The 27,255-nt window shown below is 37.7% G+C and overlaps 1 protein-coding gene across 1 annotated transcript in view; it reads left to right on the forward strand.

The window, feature by feature from the left end:
• The first annotated feature begins 7,019 nt into the window (after positions 1-7,019).
• WDR19 (WD repeat domain 19) overlaps positions 7,020-27,255 on the forward strand; it is a 41,924-nt gene continuing 21,688 nt past the window's right edge. The window contains exons 1-19 of the mRNA XM_086611297.1: positions 7,020-7,076; positions 8,326-8,406; positions 10,687-10,799; positions 12,062-12,235; positions 13,432-13,502; positions 14,256-14,428; positions 14,527-14,641; positions 15,381-15,487; positions 15,961-16,083; positions 17,333-17,482; positions 18,028-18,175; positions 18,790-18,994; positions 19,542-19,701; positions 20,346-20,456; positions 20,728-20,837; positions 23,501-23,558; positions 24,506-24,646; positions 24,758-24,840; positions 26,343-26,426. Of these exons, the coding sequence (XP_086467423.1) occupies positions 7,035-7,076; positions 8,326-8,406; positions 10,687-10,799; positions 12,062-12,235; positions 13,432-13,502; positions 14,256-14,428; positions 14,527-14,641; positions 15,381-15,487; positions 15,961-16,083; positions 17,333-17,482; positions 18,028-18,175; positions 18,790-18,994; positions 19,542-19,701; positions 20,346-20,456; positions 20,728-20,837; positions 23,501-23,558; positions 24,506-24,646; positions 24,758-24,840; positions 26,343-26,426 (2,249 nt within the window). The 5' untranslated portion in view covers positions 7,020-7,034. The remainder of the gene's footprint in view (positions 7,077-8,325; positions 8,407-10,686; positions 10,800-12,061; positions 12,236-13,431; positions 13,503-14,255; positions 14,429-14,526; positions 14,642-15,380; positions 15,488-15,960; positions 16,084-17,332; positions 17,483-18,027; positions 18,176-18,789; positions 18,995-19,541; positions 19,702-20,345; positions 20,457-20,727; positions 20,838-23,500; positions 23,559-24,505; positions 24,647-24,757; positions 24,841-26,342; positions 26,427-27,255) is intronic.

The following is a 27,255-nucleotide window of genomic DNA, read 5'->3' on the forward strand; positions in this document are numbered from 1 at the left end:
CACATCAGAGAGTGGTGTTGGAGTGTACGAACTGGATTCCTTTCAGGTGAAATTTAAAAAGTAGTGTCCTTTGGAAGATGCAGTCTACCTGCTAAAAGCCAATCGTTCCATAGGAACAGGCTAGATATGGCCCAGAGGAAACCTCCCCAGGTGCAAACACTGTGACATCAGGTTGTCATACCATTTTGCTCTGTAAATCTAATTTTATTGGGCACCATTACTACTTGATGCAACAATAGTTTCATTTCTTTACTCTTCATTTCTTTTTAGTATTTTACCTGCTCTTCACTTAAGTATTCATGCAAATTCCTGATTTTTTATTTTACTTCTAACAAGCTGATTCGTTTTGGTTAAGGTGGAGCCTTTAGTCAAGGCAAAACTTCCATTAAGGCTTTAAATCTCAAGCTTCTAATCTGGAAGTCTAGCTTTCACTTCTAGAATGTCACTTACATGTGCCTATATCATTGGTAGATATGAACCAGAATCACTTAGCTCCCCAAGAACTCTCTAGAAATCCAGGTTTTGCAGTTCATGGTAGTTGCCATCATGTACCAAACCAAGAGACACAATTCTCATTGTCTTGACTAGACTCTCTTATGTCTTACTGACCGTCACATTTTACTGTCTTGTTTCAAAATCCCGTTCTGTTTAAGTGCCGTTCATAGCGTGGGCTGACTACGTCAGTGTCTTTTGCTTGTAGTATCCATGGCCCGGCTCGTTCTGTGCTGCATTTTGCACAATGTGCGATAAATACTCGTTCTTTCCAGCAAACTGCCAAAGGTGAGGAAGCTGTGCAGAATCAGTGGTGAACTCTGAGAAGACCTTGTGTTGGACTGGGGATCCTCTGCTGTCACGTGGGTCGGTGAGGGTGGTGTGAAGGGGAGTCTGTCTTACTGATGGGCACTGATGGCAGTGCCTTACTGATGTGACCCTTTCCTTCAGGGAAACATGTAGCATCTAAACCAGTTTTAAAATGGTATGTTCTCATGACAAGGCAAAGAGGAGAAAAAACTTGTATAATAAACACATATCCTAAAGGCTTGTCTAAATGATCAACATCTGCTGATGGTAGTTTGAATAGTACTGACTTTTTGAGGCCCACTAGCAAATCTTCTATCTAGATTAGGAAGTTCTTTTGAATTCTTATTTCCAACCTTTTCTTGCGATTGAAGAATAAATTCTCTCTAATTGTTGCTATTAGAATGAAACTCAATTTTTGTGATATACAGTTTAAACAGAAATAAATATGCTTACATGGAGGTTCTTCCCCTCAGGCCAAACTTTGCTTCTTTATTTGTTGGTTAACTGTTAACCAACTGCAATTGTTAACTGCTAGACCTCTCCTTGCATAAGAATGGAGTTCAGAATGTCAAATATTCTCTGCTGTAATAGTTCATGTTATAAGCTGCTTCTTACCATTATGTTGACAGAATTTATTTACTACTTACCAATCTGTGGTTTTCCCTGTTTTTTTTCTTTTTGTCCTTGTTGTTCCTGCTCTTAATGTTCTGGTTGGCTGTTAAGTATTCATGAGTGTGTTCTGGGAAGAGACCATCTTTATTCTCTAGAGTAAACTGCCAAGGTTTCAAAAAGAAAGACAGGAGAAACTGGAACTGAAGGCTTACTGAATTAGTTTACAGCACTGTTTGTTTCGGTAGGACATTTTTGAAATTGGTTGCTGTGTTGGGTTTGTGCGGTGGGGTAAAAACCTCCCTTTTGGGGAGGAACTAAAGGGCTGGCTCCTGTGAGAAGCTTCTAGAAGCTTCCTTGGCTCCAGGTCAGACCCATCTCTGACCAAGGCCAAGCCCATCAGCGACAGTGTTAGCACTTCTGGGATAACATATTTAAGAAGGGGTTAAAAAGAAAAACGAAAACAATGGGAGAACCTGCAACACAGAGAGGGGGGAGTTGTGGGCATCGCCCCTAGCCTCCTGTGTGAGCGGCTCGTCCACCTGAGGTCTGCCCTAGTCCACCGTCCCGTGCCTGGTGATGGGATGGCGGCTGCAGCGGCGTGACCGGGGTGCCTCGCAGGTCTGTGCATGGCCCCGGGCTGGGGAGTGGTTCCCCACAGCCTGGCGGCATCAGCCAAGGGCCTTCATCCCTCTGAATCGAGGCTCAGGCAGCGCTGCTGGAGAACCCAGTGGGCAGAGCTTGTCCCGCCGGGGCCACCAGAGTTTGTCAGGCTGGTCGGGCCCAGTGCGGCAGTGAGGAGGGAGGAGTGGGTTGTGGGAGAAACAGCTATGCGGATACCAAGGTCAGTGAAGATGGAGCGGGAGGAGGTGTGCCAGAGCTGAGATTCCCCGCCAGCTCGTGGAGATGAACGGTGGAGCAGAGACCCACCTGCAGCCCATGGAGGACCCCATGCTCCTGGAGCAGGTGGCTGCGCCCGAAGAAGGCCGTGACTCCATAGGAAGCCCATTATGGAGCAGTCTGTTCCTAAAGGGCTGCTCTCCATGGGAGGCACCCACGCTGGAGCAGTTTGTGAAGAGCTGCAGCTCATGGAAAGGACTCATGTTGGAGAAGTTTTTGAAGAACTGTCTCCCATGGGAAAGGACTCCATGCTGGAGCAGGGGAAGAGTGTGAGGAGTCCTTCCCCAGAGGAGGAAGGAGCGACAGAAACAACGTGTGACAATCTAACCGCAACCCCCATTCCCTGTGCCACTCAGGGGGAGGAGGTGGCAAACTTGGGAGCGAAGTTGAGCCTGGGAAGAAAAGGGAGGTGTGGGATGAAGGTGTTTAAGATCTGGCTTTGTTTCACGTTATCCTCTCTGATATGACTGGTAACAAATTAAATTGATTTTTCCCCAGGTCAAGTCATTTAACATTATTAGTGAAAGTTGTCTTTTTTTTCCTTCAGTAACTGTGTTGCTATGGACTGGGATAAGGATGGAGATACTTTAGCAATAATCACAGACAAATCAAGTGCCATATTTCTGTGGGATGCGAACACAAACAAAACAAGCCAAGTAGACAGTGGCATGAGGTAAGGAAGTTTTTTTTTGAAGTGTGTTTGAAGACTTGGACCACTGTGGCTTGTTGATGTGGAGGATATATTGCAAAGATCATCTTTCTATTGGAGGCCTAATAGCGCATTTACTGTTAAACTCATATGCTACAGTGTGTTGCTAAATTCTTTTGGTACGATTTGCTGGTTTTGAAGCCTTCCTTGTGGGTGGGGGTTTGGGGATTGGTAGGGGTTTTTTTTCTTTTTTAATTGTCAACTGTGCGAAGGTCCCCAGAGAGCTTCTCTTCAATGTTTCCACTTCGTGGTAGTAACAAGGTTGGGTGAATTTTTTGTGTTTCTTCACTGGCTCCACTTTCTCCAAAGTATTTCACACAAGTAGAAGGGAGCTTACAAGTAACGTAAGTGATTTTAGTGGTGCTGGGATTTTTTTCCCCGGGACACAAAGCAGACTGGTTTAGGATGGGAGGAGACATCCAAGGTGATCCTGCTCTAAGGTTCAAATCTCTACCTTTCTGAATTTGGCCACAGACTTGGAACTCTCCTGAGACCTACACAACAATCAAGCATTGAGTTAACAAATAAGCTTGGTTTAACAATTAAACTTTTAGCTGCTTTGAATCTATTGCACTGAACTATTGCACTCTACGTAAACATTCTGTGTATAGGAAAGAGAGTGGAAACGAATCTGTCCCTTGTTTGTCAGGGCACTTGCCTGAGCAGAAAAACAGCTAATTTTGGATGCTGCTGCTATTTTATTTACTTGGATTGAGACAAACACTCCTTCTGATTTAACCCTTCATTTCTAAATTTCCTTTGTGTATGTTTTGGGTGTATTTTGGTGTTGGTTGTTGTTGTGTTTTGTTTTTTTTTCCCAAGTAATCAAAGATACCAGAATTAAAGTGTTTTATCCATTAAATAAAAAAATTCAGTTCAGCTGGAAAAATTGGGGGGGTGGAGGTTACGTTGGTTTCTATGAGGGTGGTTTTTTTCCAGATTTAGGTTGAAAACTCCGAGTCTGTAATATGGAAATATTCCATATTTCCATTAACATGTACACTTATGCTTTGTAAAGTTCATTTTGAATATCGGATATTTGATTATGGGATATTTCCATATGTTACAGCCTGGTACCCTGTATGTGTATGCTGAAAATGAACTTGAACTGTACTGAAACAAAAAATAACTTCTATGCAAGTTTTTCCACTCCTGAAAAAGTAAAAGAATTGCCACTTTGCACAAAATACTCTGTGACTTAACCTATACACAATTTAAGTTATGTTTTGGATATTGTTGGTTGGTAGGATGTTGTCACACAGTAGAAAACAATTTCAGAACAAGCAAATGATTGTACATACAAATGAGAAATGTAAAATGATTACTTCTTCCTACTGTCTAATTAATTATATATTATTTAGGTATTTATGGATTGCTCAGTTACATTTTTGTCATTATTTGTTAGTTATTCCATATTATCAACAATATGCCTTTTAAGCACAAATGTTATAATGATTATTGTTTATAATCTTCTTTTCTGGTGGAATACATCAACTTTGGCATTAAAAAAATATATTTTTGGTGAAATTTTCCCAAGTCGAGGTTTGGGTTTTTTTGATAGGTCAGTTTTAAACTATAGCTATTTATATAAAGATGTATACACGTGTTATATTGTGTAAAGGAATAAACCATATTGTACCTCCTTTTCATGTGTGGACACATATTTTGGGGGAAAGTGTAACTTGCCAGTATGCAAGCAAACAAGAGCATAGAAGGTACTTTCCAGAATGGACTATGTGGTTATTGCAGTTCCTTCATGATCCTTCTCGTAGCTGAGGTAAATCGCTTACTGGGGCAGCCTTGTTAGAACAGTATATACCAATTTAAGTGCCTGATCCTTTTCTTGTCACAGTGTTATTGCTTAAGCAGAATCAGCACTAAGACGTATCAACGGTGTGATAATCAGGCTTTTCTAGTATCGTCCTCTTTTGAAATTAGAAAAGCACAAACAAAACTCCTCACATGCAAACCAGATATATATTGAAGGTCATTTTATGTGTCAATTAATATCTGAAATTTGTTTTGAATTTCTATTGCATGCTTACAGTAAAATTTAAAAAGATAGGAAAGGCATTGATGGAAGTAACTGCGCTAATTAGAAAATTCTGATTAAAATTGTTTTGCTTAAGAGGTTTTTTTTTAAAAAAAAAGCGGTGTATAGTATTAATCCGTGTACCCTTAAACATACACCAAAGTAGGCCTTGCTGTATCTGAGACTTCAATTTAAAATGGCTCTTTCTAACTTTCTTATGGCATTGACTATTCACTTGGAGTTGACTGAATTCATAGGATTACTGGAGTACAAAAGAACAATGCAGACAGTGACTGGAAAATTTCCCTTACCTTCATGGTATCTTTGAGTGTTTTTTAAAGCTACGTATTTGACTAAATTACCCATGATTCAGTCAAAGACTGTTGATATTTGCAGACACATTTCCATTTGTACAAGTCTTATTACATTACCTTGTACAGCTTTTTATTACTTTCACTATTTCATGCTGACTTAAATAATTCTGATACTTGTAGAGAACGTGCCTAATTTAAAAATTCTGCTTGGCCTGGGTGATTTCATAGAACTTCAAAACAAATATGCAAAATATTTTTATATGTAAGCACATGAAAGGAATCTGTACTATACGAAGTAAAATTTTTCTTTATTTTAGGGATGCTATGTCTGTCTTACTATGGTCTCGAGTTGGAACTTTACTTGCTGTTGGAACAGCGAAGGGAAATTTACTTATATATAACCGTGAGACTTCTCGCAAGATTCCTGTTCTTGGTATGCATCGGTTTGAAACTAAGCTTGCACATGTGAAAGTGGAATTTCACTAATATGCTTATGTGCTAGTTTTGGCTGAGATCGAGTTAATTTTCTTCATAGTGGCTAGTATGGGGCTGTGTGTTGCATTTCTGTTGGAAACAGTGCTGGTAATTCAGGGATGTTTTCGCTACTGCTGAGCAGTGCTTGCACAGAGTCAAGGCCTTTTCTGCTTCTCACACCACCCCACCAGTGGGTAGGCTGGGGGTGCACAAGAAGTTGGGAGGGGACAACTGGGACAGCTGACCCCAACTGACCAAAGGGATATCCCATACCATATAATGCCATGCTCAACACATAAAGGTGGGGGAAGAAGAAAAGAGGGGACGTTCAGAGTGATGGCATTTGTCTTCCAAGTAACTGTTACGCATGATGGAGCCCTGCTTTCCTGGACATGGCTGAACACCTGCCTGTCAACAGGGAGTAGTGATTGAATTCCTTGTTTTGCTTTGCTCGCATGTGTGGCTTTTGCTTTACTTATAAAACCGTCTTTATCTCAACCCACAAGTTTTCTCACATTTACTCTTACAATTCTTTCCCCTGTCCCACTGGGGAGGAGTGAGCAAGCAGCTGCATGGTGCTTCGTTGCCGGCAGGGGTTAAACCACAACAACTTCGATTCATTTTTAGCTCTGTACGTGAACATGCAAGCCAAAAATGTGCTCATACCCAACTTGCACCTTCTGTTTTGTTGTACTTAACGGAGTATTTTGATAGTATAATAAGTTAAAAATGTATATACACATACCTGATACTGCCTCATGGGAAACTTTTATTATCTTTCTTGCAAAGAATTTGTGTGGTGATTCTTGTTGCTAAGTTACTTTTTCTTAACTGCTTAGAGTACTTTTAGGCAGAAAGGTTTAAGGATATAGCACAGTACCCAGAAATTTGATGCAAAGAAATGGAAGAATAGGGGCTGTGCAAGTTCCTATAAAGTTAAAAGACTTCCATCTGGAAGTAGAAGATATAAAAAAAAAAATTACTCTTGAATTTGTAATTGTTCTGATAAGTTGTTACATTCTGACAGTCTGTGTTTGAGTGGACAAACAGAGCATATTTCCATCCCAGATGTTTGTTGTAGTTGTGTTCATTTGTGTTGTATAGGTTTCTTTCTTTTTCAGGTAAGCACACTAAGCGGATTACTTGTGGTTGTTGGAGTACTGAAAACCTTCTGGCTCTAGGCGGTGAAGACAAAATGATTACTATAAGCAATCAGGACGGGGATACTATAAGACAGGTAGTATTCATAACCCCTGTTTGATTTTGAGGCATACATTAATACTTCTGGTTCCTGAGAAAGCTGAGACCTATGGGAGCTTATGCCTTTTCTGTCTCTCTGCTTTCAAGGACAAGGAGCCTTTGGGAAACCTCATGTAGGATGAGGGCATATCTAAACATCTGAGCCTCTGTGTTATGCAGCATGATTTATGATGTTAGAGTCTCTGCAATTCTGCTGTGGTCCTGCCTAAACATGCTTCTCATCCTCAATCCTTGATGTGTATCTGTTACAAGAGGATCCTATGAGTGCAGCCGTAGGTTGACTTCTGCAGTAGCAGCACAGGACAGCTCTCACATGACTATGTATAAGGTCTTTAGGAAGTACTTTTAGTGTTGGTTTTGCTTTAGATTGGTTAGACAAAGATCTTGCCTCTGATGTGCAAGGATTACTCCTATGCTGGACCTCTGTTGCGTTGTTGAGAAGCTGATTCCAGTGCTTTCTCCAAGTACACTTGGATTCTCTAATCAAGCATTCCGTTTGTTTACATAGATCACAGTCCTTCTAAGCAATAACAATTGCTGCATAATGTGCAAATGAATATAATTCACTTTTTTAACTTTAATGAATAGCATTTCACTCAAGGTTTTCAAAGAACAAATCTTTCATAGTTCATCTCATATGCTTCCATCTTTATGTCTGAAGATTACCATTGGAAAAGAATAAATTTATTGGAGTATGTCTGTGCTTTAAACTAGCTGGCTTAGATAGGAGAAGCAGTGTAGCTTATGAGGTTTTGTAACCTCGTATTGACTACAACAGCAACTAGATTACTATCACTACCTAAACTAGATCAGGTATGTCCATATTAAAATGCACTGTAAATATTTCACCTATATGCCTTATACTTGGTCTTCCTTCTTTGAATTTGCATTGGAGTGACCTTGTTTGTACTGCTTCAGTTAGTACTGGCCATATAATACCATCTTGCAAGTCTTCTTCCTGACCTGGATCTTTCCTCCTCTATTTGGATTTGTATTTCTGGCTGTTTCCTAGATATTTTTTCAGTATATTCCATGATAACATGTCATTATGATCCAAAATGAGGTCATGTTTTCTCCAACTTTTTTCTTAGTTTTGGTACTAAATGCAATAAGAATTCTATCTATCCTTAACACTTAAACATACAGGATGGGAATAATGCAATTATTTATCGTCAGTATTTGCTACATTAACTGTTGACTTCTCAACCTGAACTTCTTTCTTGCAGACCTCAGTGAGCTCAGATCCCAGTGATATGCAGTTCTCAGTTATGAAGACTGATGAAAGAATATCAACCAGGGAAAGCACAGTAAGAAGTCAATAAAAAATATTGCAAAAAGCGTTATCTGATGTTTCAGGGTTTCTGCTGGCAACCAGTATGGGCCAGGAAGCAATTTGTTCCTCCTCGACTTAAAATTTGGTGTTGAAGATGTATGTTTTTTCTTTTCCAAAACTTTCCTTTAAAGTAAAGCCATATCCCTTTGTTCATGAAGGATGTGTTCATGAAAAGTGCAGTGGTTAGCAATATGGCAGATAACAGGTCAGTTTTGCAGTGGTAGTTGACTTAATACATGGAGATATGTGCAGGGACTTAAAGAAATACACACAATATAAATATAGAACAGTATATGCAATGTGGCAGATGGAAACGGAGCAGGATTATCAAAATTGCAGAGATGCTTTCTTTCAGAGGGCAGATTTTTTCAGCTGTCAATTTTGGGAACAGATACTACTCTTGAGGTTTTCATTTTATGCAAACCTCAGCATCAATGAGACTAAAAGCCCCAGTGTTAATCTTCCGGTGTGAGCATTACCCTATCTCTTTCTAAATGGCTGCAGTTTCATTGTCTTCAACATCTTTCTGGATTGAATCAAAGTCCATCAGATTAGTCAATGATGAAGTAAAAAAAATGGGGTAATGATAACTATTAGCAGAACGTATAATTAAATGGTCAGCAATGAAATACCGAGGCAAGACATAGACAATCCATGGATCGAAAGGTGGTACTGTGTCAGAATTTGTCCAGATCAATAATACACTTATACAACATAATTAAATTCTCAGGGTCAGATTTAATCTGTGGAATATAGGTCTCAAGAAATAGTTTTCCCCATGTTTATGTTGACAAGGACCTGCAGGAATTTTTTGCCTCTCTGCATGGAGTGAAATGTTTTCTGCTTCCTATGGAAATTTAATTAACAGATATTTTGAAAATGCAGAAACTAAGGACTTCAGCCTTGATTTCTGCTGCTGCTTCCTGGGGCATGCAGTAGCCTAGGCTTCGCAGGGTTTTTATTATAGCTCTCAAGTTTGCTGTAAAATGTTTAGGAGCGTTTTGTAATTCTGCACTTTTTGGTATTTGTGCTTGGATGATCTGTCAGCAGCTCTAAACCACATAGCATTTATTGTCTAGGTGTCTGTGTTGTTGGGGGAGAGGCTTGGCTTGATAATGATCACTTCCAGGCTGTTAATATGACATAAGGAAAAAAAAAACCCTGCAAGTTGGGCTGAAATAAGTAGTACTAGAGTTAACATCTTGCCCTGCAATGTAAAATAGTTCCTGTAATTTCTTAGAAGGGTTTAAGAAATAGTATTTCTTAAATACTTCATCACTAAGCTGCAATGAAATTATAAGCAAACTGTTTTAAAAGTCAGAAAACATACTTTTTTTATTAGGGGTAAATGTAGGCATTATAGGTTAGAATTTGAGTTTGTAATTCTGGATTAATGGATTTAATAATGCCTTTTTTCCTCAGTTCGAATATACCAGCTTTGTATTTCATTCTTCCAGCTCTAATTTTAGGAATAAACTGTTGTCTGCTTTTTAGACAAGGAGAGCTGGAGCTGAAGGTGATGTAAAGTAAACTCGTAAATAGTCCTTCAAAGTATCTTTGTCAAAGAATAAGGTGAAACAAGCTGTTCCTCCTTGCTTTTTCTAAAATTAGTGTTTTACTCTTGCCTGACAATAATACGCACTGTAGTAACAAAAATAATTTAAAAAAAATCCACCAAAGTTCAACCTGTCTTCCACTATGAAGTCCAGCATCTCTATGGGATTCGTCAACTAAATGCACTCACCTAGACTGATACCAAAGTGTAAATATTGCATGTTTAATACACACTGAACAGGCTGTTTCTTTTGGAATTGTCTTTCTATCTTTGAAACCTCAGCAAGTTACTTGAGATAGCAATGTTGTGATAGTCTTCCCTTCAACCTCCCAGATAAAAATTCTGTGGATCAAAAAACACATCATAGCTCAAGTGAGTGTATTCCAACAGGAGAACTCCATGTGACTTGCAGCATTTTCCTCTGAGGAAATGGAGCTGACTTAATGCTTCTGTAGAGAAAAGTCTTGAATTTGAGATGTGTGTTCTGCTGGGCTTGCATTTAGGTCTGTGAACCACTGACTCACAAGAGGAATATCCTGCAAATCTCTTCCACTGTTGGTAAAGATTTGGAATTCAGATCCATGGGATTCTTAAGGATTATTGAAAGTCCTAAATCTCGTCTTTTAGTGAAGATATAGGGCCTTGTTTTAAAGTGATGCCATTCTTACCAAGTTAATTTTTCTTTTCATTCATTGGCAGGTAAGTGTAGTGGTCGGCAAGAAGACTCTCTTTCTTTTTAATTTGAATGATCCTGATAACCCGATTGATCTGAAATTTCAGCAGCCTTATGGCAGTATTGTAACCTACAGATGGTGAGCAGAACTCTCTTAATGAAGCATTCTAGTATTAGCAAGCTGAAGATTTTCCCGGTAGTTCTGATAAATGCTGGAAGTGAAATCACATATCCCTTGCTTATGCTGGACTTTTCTTGGATGTATTGTAGCCTTTTTAATAATTCTTTTCCAAACACAAAGAAGTCTACATTTTGTAATTATTTTACTTGAAAATTCAATGGCTATAAAAGCCGTATTTTCAAATATAATCATTGTTGCTATGCCTAGCTTTAGAACACTAATACTGTTGTTGTCCTGACAGTAGATTGAACTGAGGGCTTTATAGGTTGTTTTCTGTTTGGATGAGTAACTAACGAAAAAAATAGGGATGGAGTTGAATCCTTCATCTACTTTGTTGGTTTGCAAAGTTGTGCAAAGTTCTTGTAGCCTCCTTACTATGTAATCCAATTGATAATGTTCCTTTGAAGAAATCCCAAGCTTGAAGTTTCAGCTCGGCACCCAAAAAGTAGCTGTACTATCTTTGAATCATGACACTGTGTCTTCTAATGCCTGTTCAGTCAACATGGAATTTACATTTATCCCTTTACACTACAACTGTGTAAGAAAACCTGTAGCTATATGCTGATTAATTTATGGCCACACGTCTAACAAGACATAACTTGGGCTGTTTCTCTTTCAATGATTTTTTTGCAACTAAGCTGATGAGATGTTGTTTGAATTCACCCTTACACGTTGTAACTATTTCTGCCTTGGCCTCATTATTTCTACTTGACATATGAAAAGTGAACAGACTATCTGTTCACAAATACAGATTATAGCTTTGGTACTTCCACTGTGCTTGCAGTAGTATGCCTTAAGGGCACAGTGACTGGCAGCATTATTTTTAGCATAGCTTTGATGAGACCAAGTCAGCCAGAGCCTTGGAATGGAAGTTTCCGTCTTCTGGCATGCTTATGCCAACGAAGATACCAGAGGTCTTTGAGCTGGCATCACTGCCATGTATGCAGCAGAAAGTAAAGTGGCATTATAGAATGTAGAAGAGAGAATAAAGACAACTTACGAGTGAACTCTGAGCACAAATATGGTTTTGTCCTTTAAGAATCTTTGGTTGTTTTTCCCTTAATCTGTTTTATACTCTATTGTTCTTTGTTATATATATAAACTCCCATAATTTGATTGTTTTTCCTGCTAAAAGGACACATTGACAGTTACCCCAGTAGTCTAAAAGAAAATGCATATTGCATAAATAGATCTCTTAATCGTTGCTTTTTTTGTAACAGGTATGGTGATGGCTACATTATGATTGGTTTCTCACGAGGTTGTTTCGTAGTCATTTCTACACACATTCGTGAGATAGGTCAAGAAATCTTTCAAGCCCATAATCATAAGGATAATCTAAGCAGCATTGCTATATCACAGTCATTAAACAAAGCTGCATCATGTGGAGACAATTGGTAAGTGGTAGTTTGATACATAAAGAATGGAATTCATCTCATAACTGCAGCTGTTGGGCATTAAAGCTGGGCTCCCTAAGAAACCAGTACAGAGAAGGTGAGATGAATTGCTCTGTGGAACTGCCTCTCTGCCTAAAGTTAGGAGAAGCTAATTTTGACCAAAATCTCTGCAATTGGAATTAACTTTATTGTAATTAATTGTAAACAAAAAAAAAATTAAACTTTAGTATAATTATTCCTTTTGATTCTTTCTTTTTTTACTATGTTACTTGGCTACAAAAATGTCCAAATTTCTTTACTGTTGATTGGACACAAATGTCTGCTTAGCAATAGGAGAACAATTCATTTAAAGCTGTGCTGAGTATGCTGATATCCTGATATCCTCCTTCCTGATGTTTGGTCTTACCTGCAGTCTAGACAAAAGTATAAATGGGTCAGCAACTAAGGAAAAAAAGTAGTTAAAGAGACTGAAGTTTTTCCAAAATATGTTGTGCATATGGTAGAGTACCTCCTTTAGCATCTCGTCTGCTACTCCCTGATTCTGTGATACCTGAATTCTTCAGCAAGAAAGGAGCTGAGTGGTGGTGGGAGTCAGACCATTCTGTCTGTCCTCAGTTCTGCATGTGACCTTAACACTGCTGGTTTATGATGCTTGCACATCAAGGGTGGCATGACTATGAGCAAAACATGGTGCAACTTCAAGCACTTCAGCGATTGTACAATAAGTATTATTTCTTTAAGGAGTTTTTTAGCATATATTAAGTAACATAACAGTATAAGTAAACTCTCACTCTCTGTCCCTTTTTATGTGAAGCAGGATTGAAAGCTGGTTTCTTGCACCTGTGTTTCAAGCAGTGTTTGTCCATCAGGAATGTGTTTTTAACCTACCCTGTATTGTAACAGGTCAAAAGGGAATAATAGTGTGTGTTTCCCACCCTTGAGTTCTTTCGAACTGTATTTGTGCCTTTTCATAGAATTTTAGTTCTCTGAGCAAATCTTTTTGTACAGTGATAGTGCTGAACTCTTTAGAGTGATAGATAATAATGACTGTGTCTTGCTCTTTAGGAAACAGAAGGCATTTTGCATTTGCACTCTGTTTTTTTCTCTATTAGGCTGTCTTGATAGGATTGAGTTTCTTCCAGTTTATGATGAGTGAGATTTGTAGTATTGAGAATGACTGTTTATTTTTGTTTTAGCATTAAAATCCATGATCTGTCAGACTTGAGAGAAATGTATGCCATAATAAACTTGGATGATGAAAACAAAGGTATGTTAACAGTCTCCATGAGGGTAGAAATTTTTGCAAAATAAGTAAAACAATTTTGATGGTGGCTGTTTACATCAGTGTAAGAACTGTTGTGGAAAAACTGTGTAAATACGGAGTTTATCATAAATTATTTCCCAACTTGTATTTATTAGGTGACACATAGCAAAATAGGAACATACCTTATTTTATCTGTTCAAAGTATAGAGAAGTACAGCTCTCAGAATATTTGTCAGTTAGTGTTTTGGTTTTTCGAATCTGTAATACAGTATATTCAGATTACTAAAATAATATACTTAACTTTCTGCTTCTTTCCGTTTTTTTTTTTTTTTTGTGGGTTTTCTTGTGCTTTTCAGCATCTCTTGTACTGACATACGATACTTAATCTGTTCTCATCCTGATACACAGGATTTGTGCCCATGGTTTCCAGAATATTGTTACAAGGCTATGTTCTTGTGTAATGAGTTACTACCATTATTTCCTCTTGTAATGTCTAAATACTTCAGTTGTTGTCAGGTCTTCACTCTGAGGAAAATGCTTAATTAGTAAATTATGGGCTTGGTTTGAGTGATTCCAGTTAATCTTGAAATTATATTAATTGATTATGTTTGAGTATATTAGTACATATATTCCTAGGTATGAATTCCTACCATTTTCACATTTTAAAGGAAAAGAATTGTTTCTTGATTTCACTAGTTAAAGAAAGGATTTTTTTTTTTTTTTTTTTTTTTTTGCAAAAACTTGTGAATGTTGTAGGTGTAGATCAGCTGGCTTGGACAGATGATGGACAGTTGTTGGCAGTATCTACACGAAGAGGATCTCTCCATGTTTTCTTGACAAAACTTCCAGTCCTTGGAGATGCTTGCAGTACACGGATTGCGTACCTCACTTCTCTTCTTGAAGTTACTGTAGCAAATCACGTGGAGAGAGTATGATAACCTCTTACTTTTAAACTTCATTTAGATGTAAGTAAAGTAAGTATTAATAGTGGATGAAAATGGGTTTATTTTGTTTTGTTTTCTTACAGGAGCTACCAGTCACAGTCTCTGTTGAAGTAGAGCCCAGTTTTGTTGCTATTGGTGTTTATCATTTGGCTGTAGGAATGAACAATCGGGCTTGGTTTTATGCACTTGGAGAGAATAGTAAGCATAAATTTAGTTCTTTTAAAACTACTGCATCGTTGTGTCTTATTTAGTGAATTCAGTATTGTGTTCAGCAGTTCTGGACTTTTCATGTTGTACAATAACAACTTGAATTGCCATGTGGTCCTCTTAGGGCTGAATGATGATCTTCACAAACTGAGGCGATTTTGACAAGGCATTATAAACAGTAGAAATAAAACTTAAGGTTCAAGGTATTGATATTGAAATGTAGAATGTTTCTTTTTTTTTTTTTTTTTTTAGATCATATTGTTAACCAGTGAAGGACTTTGAGGCTTTTGAGATGTTGTTTGACCATGTCTTTAAATACTAAGTTTGGCAAAGTACCTAGGGACTATGTGATCAGAGGGTTTAAATTCTCGGTCTGATAGATGTTCATGTTGTTTGCATGGGGTAAGGTAAAATTGATTGCACTATGTCCAAATTTTAGACAGCGGGTTTAAAGCTTTTATGTCTCTCTAAGCATCACCTTTTTTGACTAATAATAAACTAATCAAAACTGTAAGATTATTAGTCAGAGTTGCATAGGAAGAGTTTCTCTTGTACTTTCTAACCAGTTCTCTGACTGCTAAGAAGAAAGTCTCTTTACGTGTGACTTGTCCCTTCTCTGCTCAGTTATGAGTTTTTCACATCTGGTTACTCAGCTGCAAATTTAGATGATGATAAGTGAAGACCTATACAAAATCACAATATTTTTACCTTTTCTGTTTGAATTCTTTAGATATAAAAAAGCTTAAAGATGTGGAGTACCTGGGGACAGTAGCAAGTGTGCACCTTAATTCCGATTATGCTGCTGCTCTCTTTGAGGGTAAAGTCCAGTTGCATATGGTAAGAACTCTGGCAATTTAGAGGGCTGAACTAATGAGTTCAGCTGAAGTAATGAACTAAATGAATGAATGATGAACTAATAATGAACTAAAGAACTAATCTAATCTGAACAAGTTAATTTAATTTTTGAAATGAAAGAAAATGGAGTGATCTTCAGTTAATGGAGATAAAAATCTAAAATTCTTTAGAGTTTTTTTGGTAATTAAAATATAAAGCAGAGTTCCTGTAGAGTTCAGAAATACAACCTAGTTTAGAACAGGTGAATAAAAAGTGTGTTGTTGTGAACTATTTAACAAGTTTTATTTTGAAAGTTTCTGTGGGAATGTGACAGAAGCAGATGTTGGGTTTTTTAGGGATAGATGCACATGCAAGTTCGTTTTCATCTCATTTCCTTACAGTTTGATACAGGCAAAACTATGATACATCATTGTTAAGAGTGGAGTTTTTCAGTTCTTTCTATTCTTTATATTTAGATAGAAAATGAAGGTTTGGATGCACAGGAAGAACGAGAAACTCGCCTCTTCCCAGCAGATGATGATAAATACCGAATTTTGTGCCATGCTTTAACTAGTGACTTCCTCTTATATGGTACAGATGTGAGTATTACTTCTGCTTTTAAAGATCTTTTTAGATGGAATACATTTCTATCTGAATTATTTGAATTAATAGTCATGCTTTTAGCAAAAAAAATTGTCCGAGAAGTTTACAGAAGTTTGTAGGATTATTTTCTGTGCAAGAACTTTATAGAAATTTAAATATACAGCTGAAATTGCATCCAACTTCCTTTACTGTTGCATTTATATGAGATGCATTGGCAGGAAGGTTGCTTTGCTTTTATTAGTGTTTGTTGCAAAACACTGGTTTTAATAGGAGAATTTAATTCTATTGCATTAGTGAGAGGGTTGGTAAACAAACTGTCTTCCAGATATAGGTCTTGACTTAGTATTGAAGCCTTTGCCCAAAGAGAATTATTTCAGATGTTTCAACAAAGACAGGAATTAAGAGGGCACTGAAGAAGGATGTGAACATGCTCATGGATTTTTCCAGAGATTTTCCTATTCATGAGGGGTAGTTTTCTTTTAGTATTTTCTGGCACTGGGAATACAGGGCACATTTGGCATTGCACTATTGTACTCTTTGTTACACAAACTGATGTATTGACCTTCCAGAGGAAAGGCAGAATCGCTATCTCTGGTGTTAACACTGGTTTAATAACTTTGAGTGGTTTTGCAGGAGTTGAGGGCTTTCCTACCTCTTCAGTACCTAAACCAGTACTGATAAATTTGAAGTACTAAATTCACAACTGATCATTTTGATACACAAATTTTACAATTGACTTCAAAAGCTGCCTTTTATTTTTAGTGTTCTTCTTTGAGCAACACTGATCGAAATTTAGCGTTAATCACAAATGACTTCGATTGCTTTTCTCTCTCGAATTAGGTACATCTGTTTGTAAGAATGTGCCACTCTTCCTTGGCGGCAAATTTTTCAGCTCTGTTTGAAGGTTAAGCTTCTCTCAGAAATGAGGCAGGCATTTCCCCTGTTTAGAGAACTGCACAGTAAATACAGCTTATCTCCACAAAGCAGAGTGAGATAAACAACAAAAACCGACAGAAAACCCCTCAAACCTCGAACTCCTTTCCCTACGCGCCAAAAAGCCTCAAGTTTTCGTGTCCTGCCCCAAACCAGATGTGAATGAAGAAGGAAGCCAAAAAAACACCTGGAAGTATTTTTCTTTAAACACTCTTCATGCTGAGCACTCTACGATGGAGAAACTACAACCAAGTTAATTATATACTTGCCACTTACTGATGTTATTTAGCTTTTTCTGTTATTTTTCATTAGACTGGAGTTATTCATTATTTCTACATTGAAGACTGGCAATATGTGAATGAATATCGGCATCCTGTCAGTGTGAGAAAAATTTTTCCAGATCCCAATGGAACCAGATTGGCTTTCATAGATGACAAAAGTGATGGCTTTGTCTATTGTCCAGTAAGTTACTGTGAGATACTCATGCAATTATATTTACAAGCAGATTTTCAACTATATAGTGTTTTTAATAGAGAATGAAGAAGCTTTTGTCAATCCAATATGTATACTGGTAGAAGAAATTGCCAAGGAGGCTTGCAGATAACTTAATGATTATGTAAGGAAATAAAATCTGTTGTATTAGATCAGGACAATTTCATTATACTAAATTCCTGATCATTAATTTTCAGAAATTTATATGTTTGTGTATTTAAATACAGATATTTCAGCACGTTGGCAAGCACTGCTAGTTTCACTGCTTGTCCCCATACCTTTTCTCTAAAAAAAGTAAATAACATTATATAATGTTCATTTTCTCCATTTACTTCCCTTCTGAATGAAACTACTATGTTATTCAGTCACTGCTTATAAGAAAACATTTTCTTAATACTTTTTTCATGTTTCTGCACTTATTTATATAGTTTTTTATTTTTAATCATAACCAGGATGAATATTTCATTTGTTGCTTTAGTCACTTGCTAGTGATTTTATTTTTGCATTATTTGTAGGTAAATGACAGATTGTATGAGATTCCAAACTTCTCACCAACTATTAAAGGAATCCTATGGGAAAACTGGCCAATGGATAAAGGTGTTTTTGTTGCTTTTGATGATGATAAAGTGTACACTTATGTTTTTCATAAGGATGCCATTCAAGGTACTGTAAAAGCTTTTAAAAACTTATTCACTATTTTCATTGATAAAATAAAACAGTCTCTGAGTCTTCATTTGTCTGAAATGTTTTCATAACTGCATATAAAAATAAATAGTGCTACAGAAGTTTTGAAGTGCAGCTGATGAATGGAAAACTAGTTGCTTTGTAGGTTTCTTAGTAAAGCTCCAACAAGGCCTTTGGGTCTTGACTCCCTAAGCTTCTTGCTAGTAACATCTTTCATCTGAAACTTACACGTTGTGTTTCAATTGTATCTTGAAATGTTCATGAGAAAATATTAGGATCAGGGTCGCAAAACTTAATATTCACTTACACTGTTAACCAAAATTGTAATCGTAGCAATTTCTGTATTTGTGGCAGAGAAACATTAAGAAATTTACCTACAAACATTTGGAAAATGACCTTACAAGTTTAGGAGATTTAAGTTATGTATATTTACTTTACTGAAAAATATGCACTGTACAGTGACTACCAGAATTAGAGACCTTGAATTGATACCCTGCAGATCTACATTTTTTTCAGCTGACTTCTTGCAACACTGTTACCATGTAGGGAATGTTTTAATGATGCCTTATTTTCCTCCTGATCTTCCAATCTAGGATCAAAGATTATTTTGGCAGGTGGCATGGAAGTCCCCTTCTCCCATAAACCTTTATTGTTGTATAATGGAGAATTAACTTGTCAGACTCAGAATGGGAAAACAAACAATATCTATCTAAGCACTCACAGTTTCCTTGGCAATTTGAAAGACTTTGGACGTAATCAGCTGACACAAATGCTTACTCAGACTTTAATGTTGAAAAGGTACATCTGTGTTTTAATTATATTGTGTAAATTGTTTGCTTCTGTTCTTATAGCACAATACAGCATATCCTGGTGATTTAAAAATGTCATACTGAATTTTGATAAACTAGATTGTTCCATGAGTCCATGTAGCTGTCTATGCAAACTAAGCAAAATAAGTGACCTAGTGGTGCTTTCTTTGTTTTTCCACTGTCAAGTAAAAGCTAAAGTAATTTTTTCCAAGACTAATTTGGAGTTCTGTGACAGCGGCGCTTCCAAACCGGCTGAAGGTGCTTCTTCCATTGCTTTGCGATGCAAAATTAGTAAAATAGAAAGAATGTCAGAGCAGGGAAAGCAGATGCTTTCGTGAAAAAGCATGGTAGAAACAGAAGTGTAAGTTAATCATGTTTGTATTTCTTCTTTCTTCCTAAAACTTTCCTCTCTCTGTGGCTTTGAAGTAAATGTTTATGTTTTCCCTACCGTAGTACTAGGAAAAAAACCAAAAAGCATTGGGATGGAATTCTAGGTACAAGTAATACTAGTTTTAAATGCTTTTTACCTTCTGTAGGTTTTCTGAAGCATGGGAGGTGTGCAGACTTCTGAATGACCAGTCTGGTTGGAATGAGCTGGCCAAAGCTTGCTTACATCATATGGAGGTGGATTTTGCAATACGTGTTTATCGGACTGTTGGTAATGCTGGCATGGTGATGTCACTAGAGCAAATAAAGGTAAAAACATAAAGTTTCTTTTAAATAGGAAATACGGTGATTTAATTCTTCTTTAAGAATTGCTGAATTCTTTTTTTTGGGGGGTGGGAGGGGTGGGAATTTATTTTTTTTAATAGAAAGTAATTTCTTTTCAAGGGAGTTAATAGTTATAGAGGAGAGAGCGTCCAAACTACATAGTTCTTCCTTGATTTTCTCTTGAAGTGGTTGCAGTCTCTACTGGAATGCACAACATTCCTTTCTGCATTTGCTTGAGAGCAGCAGAATATATTCATGTCTCAGGCATTCGGAGGCTCTTTTATTCTTTGTTATTTTTGAGAAAATGTTTAAGACTACTATCACTATTAAAAACAAAAAAACAAAAAAACAAAAAAAACCCACAACCAGATGGCAATTATATATCTAAAAGTGTGCATGAAATAGTACCTTAAAAATATAGTTCTGCAAATAGCTGGTTTTAGACAGTATTAGCTGTAGTGGCTTTGAGCTTCAGTAAGAAAGTAAGGGCTTTTTCTGGTTTGTAGATGTGATACACATGGTTGTAAAATGTAGGGATATCTTGTTTTACTGTAGTTACTATATTATGTTACTTACAACTATTTTTTTTTCTTTTGGACTGCTTTTGCACCCGTTATGTCTTTTTACAGGGAATAGAAGACCACAACCTTTTAGCAGGACATCTTGCCATGTTTACTGGTGATTTTAATCTGGCTCAGGATTTATATCTGTCATCCTCATGTCCTATTGCTGCACTTGAGGTATTCATTTAAGATGCATAAATTGTTTTCTGCCGTTTTCTTCTCAACCTTAATGTTGGAGTATTTCGCCTTCTGATAATTCTGCCCTTTTATGGTTTTGTTCTTGCCGTTGTGTGACTGACAGACGTTCTTTCAGGATGAATCTCTCTCAGATTGTCTGAAGCTTTTGAGAACACTAGCTCTACGTTTGTATTTAGAATAATATGAAGTTCATATTAGAATTCAGAATTTGATACTTGCATCAGAAAATGTTACTGTTCTTTGTTAATAGATGCGAAAAGACTTGCAACACTGGGACAGTGCACTTCAACTGGCTAAGCGTTTGGCCCCAGACCAAATCCCTTTCATATCAAAGGAATACGCAGTGCAACTTGAATTCACGTAAGTTCTCCTGTAAAGTTGCAGTATAAGAACATTAAACCAATGCTCATGCTCACTAGAAGAACACAGAATTGAGATACTTCAGCTGAGCGTTGCTGCGAGAGGATTCTGTGACGTCTTGCAGCTATAGACTAGGTTCGAGACCATCTAAAGAACCTGAAGGTGGTCAAGTCCATGGGACCTGATGAGGTGCATCCGCGGGTCCTGAGGGAACTGGCAGATGAAGTTGCTAAGCCACTATCCATCATATTTCAGAAGTCGTGGCAATCTGGTGAAGTTCCCAATGACTGGAAAAAGGGAAACATAGCCCCCATCTTTAAAAAGGGGAAAAAAGAAGACCCAGGGAACTACAGGCCAGTCAGTCTCACCTCTGTGCCTGGCAAGATCATGGAGCAGATCTTCCTGGCGACTATGCTAAGGCACACAGAAAACAAGGAGGTGATTGGTGACAGCCAACATGGCTTCACTAAGGGCAAATCCTGCCTGACTAATTTGGTGGCCTTCTATGATGAGGTTACGGCATTGATGGATAGGGGAAGAGCAACTGACATTGTCTACCTGGAGTTATCCAAAGCATTTGATACTGTCCCACACGACATCCTTATCTCTAAACTGGAAAGACGTGGTTTTGATGGATGGACCACTCGGTAGATAAGGAATTGGCTGGATGGTCGCACTCAAAGAGTTGTGGTCAACGGTTCAATGTCCACGTGGAGGCCAGTGACGAGTGGTGTTCCTCAGGGGTCGGTACTGGGACCAGTGCCATTTAACATCTTTGTTGGAGACATGGACAGTGGGATTGAGTGCACCCTCAGCAAGTTTGCAGATGACACCAAGTTGTGTGGTGTTGTGGACACGCTGGAGGGAAGGGATGCCATCCAGAGGGACCTTGACAGGCTGGAGAGGTGGGCCTGTGAGAACCTCATGAAGTTCAACAAGGCCAAGTGCAAGGTCCTGCATGTGGGTCGGGGCAATCCCATGCACAAGTACAGGCTGGGCGGAGAATGGATTGAGAGCAGCCCTGAGGAAAAGGACTTGGGAGTGCTGGTTGATGAGAAGCTCAACATGAGCCGGCAATGTGCGCTGGCAGCCCAGAAAGCCAACCGTATCCTGGGCTGTATCAAAAGGAGCGTGGCCAGCAGGTCGAGGGAAGTGATTCTGCCCCTCTACTCAACTCTCCTGAGACCCCACCTGGAATACTGTGTTCAGCTCTGGAGTCCCCAACATAAGAAGGACATGGAGCTACTAGAACGAGTCCAGAGGAGGGCCACGAAGATGATCCGAGGGCTGGAGCACCTCTCCTATGAAGACAGGCTGAGAGAGTTGGAGCTGTTAAGTCTGGAGAAGAGAAGGCTCCGGGTTGATCTTATAGCAGCTTTCCAGTACCTAAAGGGGGCCTACAGGAAAGCTGGAGAGGGACTTTTTACAAGGGTGTGTAGTGATAGGACAAGGGGCAATGGATTTAAACTGAAAGAGGGCAGATTTAGATTAGATATAAGAAAGAAATTTTTCACTCAGAGGGTGGTGAGGCACTGGAACAGGTTGCCCAGAGAAGTTGTGGATGCCCCATCCCTGGCAGTGTTCAAGGCCAGGTTGGATGAGGCTTTGGGCAACCTGGTGTAGTGGATGTTTTCCCTGCCCATGGCAGGGGGTTTGGAACTAGATGATCTTTAAGGTCCCTTCCAACCCTAACGATTCTATGATTCTATAGTATGAGGACGAGTAGTTTTGTAAGGAATACTTCATGGTAGAGACGTATGTTAGCAAATAATAGTTACTTTTGATTAATTTCAGTGTATCTGTGTTCTTTTCAACTGGTAGATTCACTCTATAATAATATAATCCACTAAATAAATGCTTTGTTGCAGACAAGTGCTTGGAAAATAGAGAAAGTTCACACTTTTTTTGATGCTCCTTAAATTGGACAAAAGCCTTGTTTTTTGCCTGTCTTTTCCTAAAATACCCAGTAGCCTTAATTTTCTTACATATTTTAGGTAGAGTGTCAAATGTCAAGGCTACCAGTCCCTGAAAGAGAGAAGATATTAACCATTTGCCATGATTTTAAAGCTAGTTTACAGCTAATACTTCCCAGATGGAATCTGGTCTGTTTCATGTCTAAATCAAGATTAAAAACTCTTATGAATACAATTCCTTCCCCTTGGAAGTGTCGCTGGCACTGAGAGGGGACACTTGTTTGTCATAGAAAGGAAAGAATGGAGGCAGCTGAACAATGCAACCATCTGTAATTTGAGTTCTGAATGTACTTAAGGAAAAAAATTGTCTTCGTTTTTATGTTGCAAAAATTCTAAATAATTTTAGAAGGTTAGTTTAGTTTACCTCCCAGAAAAAAAAACATGTGGAAGTAGAGATGAGATTATTGAGGTGTATTGTGCAGGTAGATTCTTTGCCTGTCTTTCAAGGGAGGTTTATTGGTCTCAGTACAACAGAACTGAGAGATGGACTGCCTCTTTAACTAATAGCTTGATAAAGTGCACAGAAAGTGCCGTGACATGCTCTGTAGCTGTCCGTCTTTTGCATACTTCACAGTGTAACAGTTGTTACATCTGAAGCAAAACAGATACATGCATAATCTATGTGGTAGGAAGGTAACCATCTCTTCCTATTAAAAATATTCTTCCAAATAACTTCCAGTTTTCTTTCAGGGGTGATTATGTTAATGCTCTGGCACATTATGAGAAGGGAATCACTGGAAACAATAAGGTAACTCCTTTTTAGTAATGATAGCATTTGTGTTATCATACTGCACATTAAATTGTTGTGTGTTACTTGAATTCAGATGGCTTTTTATTCAGCTCTAAATTTTTATGACCATTGCTTTTGGGATAGTAGTCTTTGCACTTCTCTTTATTTTTAATATACAGAATAGTGCTTTACTTATAAAGCAGTATTGACATTGTGCTAACATGGCATAACTAGACTTAGGTTTTTATTATTTGAGCAGTTTCTTAATAGACATGCAAATGTCAGAGAAAAATATTGCTAGGATGTTATACTATTCCTTCTGTTCTTCTTTACTGAGTTGTTATCTACAGAAAGACAGGCAAGGATCATGTTAGAAAATAAACATATTCAGTAGATCCTCCCTTATTCTGGCATTCTTTCCCCTAATATTTGCAAAATGTCTATTACGAAGCATTTTAAATGGTAATAGGGTAGCATAATAGGGGAAGTAGCAATGTTTTCTGAAGTCAAGCCATTTGGCTTTATGAAACATCAGTGGCTTTACAACCTTTAAAAAAAACAAAAAAAAAAACAAAAAAAACCCCAACCAACCAACCAAAAAAAACACCAAAGGAAACATTCTGCTTATAGTTTCTCTTTTTCTCTGCTGTTGGTTTTGGAGGAAAGAAGAGAGTAGAACTGAGCTGTCTGTAAAACAGATTCTTCTCATGTATGCTTGGTCTCAACAAATCTTGTAAGTAAAATGTAAAAGTTAAAGACATAGCTGAAGAAGAAAACTAAGCTAAGCTGAGTTCTTCTAAGTAAGTGACAGCTGCAGCTCGGCAAGAATTTTGAGGCAAAAACATGATTTAACTAAGTCCATGTAATGTTTTGTTAATTTTAGTGGTTGGTTACTGTAGCTTTTGTGACCTGGTATTTCTGATATATAATGTACAGTTAATGCTTTTCGTTTGATTGCATCCCAGGAACATGATGAAGCTTGCCTTGCTGGAGTGGCTCAGATGTCCATTCGAATGGGAGATATCCGTCGAGGGGTAAACCAGGCTATTAAACATCCCAGCAGGTTACTAAAAAAAGACTGTGGAGCTATTCTGGAGAGTATGAAGGTATTCAAAAGAGTTAATAAAGCTAAGGCTGAATATATGAATTCATTAAGCTATTTATTTATTTGTAATCTTAATTTAGAAATTATATTTTAATGATTTCTAATATTGTAGCAATTTTCAGAAGCTGCTCAGCTGTATGAAAAGGGACAATATTATGACAAGGCAGCATCAGTATACATCCGGTGTAAAAACTGGTGAGTACAGGTTTCAGGGAAGTGTGGTATTTCAGAGGACTTGCTGTGGTGCTCTTTGGAAAGGAAGGATTCTCTGAATAGCCATAATGTCTCATTAATTATGTTTCATTGATTTTATTCTTCCCTCCCCCAATCTTAAACAAGAACAGTGTTCTCTCAGAAGCTTGTGTTGATTTAAATATAGTCTTACTGTAAATGGGAGATAGGCTTCCTTTTTTCTTTTTTGTGTGTTTAAAGTTACCTGCAGTTTGGAGTCCTTTGTGGAGGGGGGGTGTGCACATGCACATGTGCGCACTGAATTTAGTAATTTAATTCGTGTAGTTACTGTTTAGTTCATTAAATTTCTTCAGTTCTAAAATATATAGCTGACTGAATATTCAGACCGTTGGAGATTATTCTAAGTTGCTGGTTCAAGTGGAGTCTGTATCATGGGTAGTCAAAATCGCTGGCATTATGTTCAATACATTTTTAAGTTATTTTAAAGTGAATTTGATAACTGTCAAGTTTCCAGCGGAGAAGTACGATTTACTGAGAGATTTAAGGGCTTAATTCTTGCCTAATTACATTTTATGGACTTACGATGTTAAGAACTGATTGGAGCAGAGATCAGAAAGACCCCTCCTTTTTCATACGAGTGCTCTGAAAATTAGGTTGGAATATTGTGTTCGTTTACTAAGGAAAGTTTTATTCTGTCAGAGAAGCGTCAGTGGCGTCAGAATGGATCAAGAGAACGCTTGCTTAAGTAGGGTAGCTTGCATGTAATGATAGCCTTGGTTTGGAAAGTGGGAGGTACAAGCTTAGTTTACTGTAGCAGCAGGAGGTTCAGTTTGGGGAATGCTCCTGTCTTTGAGGCAGAGAGGTGAGGTTTATGGTCAGCCTTCCTTCAGCCTCTCATATCCTTTGTCGTGAAAGGCCCACTGCTTGGTTTGCTGGCTTTTAATAGATCATATCACCGTATGCGACTACCGAAGCTAGATTTATGGAAGGACTGACATAGTTCTGTGTCCTCACTCTGCTCTTAGGGATGTTGTTGCTCAGAGAATCTGCTTCTAGTTGCCTGCAGTCCTCTGTACAACCTGTGGTCTTAAGCGCACAATCATGGGAGTAATCACAACTGTAGCTGTACTGGTGGTCTTTTGTACTCTTTTGCACATTCTTTCAGGTTACTATCTTAATACTGTGCTGCTTCTGTAGCTTAATTAGAGAATACTAGAGGTAAAAATTGTTGGTCTGGCGCTTCTTATGCTCATACATCTCAAACTTAGAGAAGATACTGGGCTTCTTTAAGCCTATATGTTCATGAAACAGTCTATAATTTTCAGGTCTTACATCTGTAAAGTGTAGCTTTTTGAAAATATTAAAGTACATTCAAAGCTTCTACATTATGTTCAATTACTTCTTTTTTAGCCTCCTTTTTAGTGTTGATATAAATAAGACTGTTTTACTGGAGAAAATTTGAAACCAGATTTATTTATTAAATAACTATTGTCTTGTCTTTCTAGGGCAAAGGTTGGTGAACTTCTTCCGCATGTTTCATCTCCAAAGATTCATTTACAATACGCAAAGGCCAAAGAAGCAGATGGCAGGTGCATTTGAATGCTTGTCTTTTTTAATAAAAGATGTTATTATTTTTATTATTATTGTGTATTACTCTTTTTGTGAAATAAATTAAAAGACAGACTTTAAACTTTGCGTAAAATAGCCTTGTGAAAATGGATTCTGAAATACGTATTAAGGTGTTGTGCTGAGATTGTAAACATTATCTACAGACCTTCCACTATTATCAAAGATGTGTTTCTAATTTATAGTTTTTCTGTCTAAGCATTAATATCTTTTTAACAAAAATAATTAAAGGTTTTAAAGTACTACAACCAGTGCAATGTTCCACTTAGCAGAATATTGAAGTTCTGTTTGTTTCTAACGACTCCTTACCTGTGATTCTTAAAGGTCATTCAGAGGGATAATAATCATGAATGAAGGTTTTTCATTCTAGAACCAAATTGCTGTTACATCTTAATGTCTGCACTTGCAAAATATTGACTAATGTGAAATTATTGACTGAAATGAAAGCCTAAAACAATTATATTTAATCACAGAATGTAGTTTCTACTAGTCCTTACCTGTAAGTAAATGTGCTTCAGAATAATATTTTCTAATATGAAACAGCACCAAAGCTAAATGTTTGCGTTGATGACACTAGAAAAATACTGTTTGTGTCAATTGCATAGCGTGAGAATGAGAAATTTCTTGATCTTGTTTACAGAACAGAAGTCTCATTTTTAAAATTGTACAGCTACTTATCATCTATTTGTTTTTTATTGTTCTCTCACTCCCGAGTAATTTCACATGGAAGTGATGGAACAGATGATGTTTACTGATGGAACAGATTAACCACTTTTAAGATAATACCAAAAG

The sequence above is a fragment of the Tauraco erythrolophus genome, chromosome 5 (assembly GCF_009769465.1).
Source record: "Tauraco erythrolophus isolate bTauEry1 chromosome 5, bTauEry1.pri, whole genome shotgun sequence".
Classification (NCBI taxonomy): domain Eukaryota; kingdom Metazoa; phylum Chordata; class Aves; order Musophagiformes; family Musophagidae; genus Tauraco; species Tauraco erythrolophus.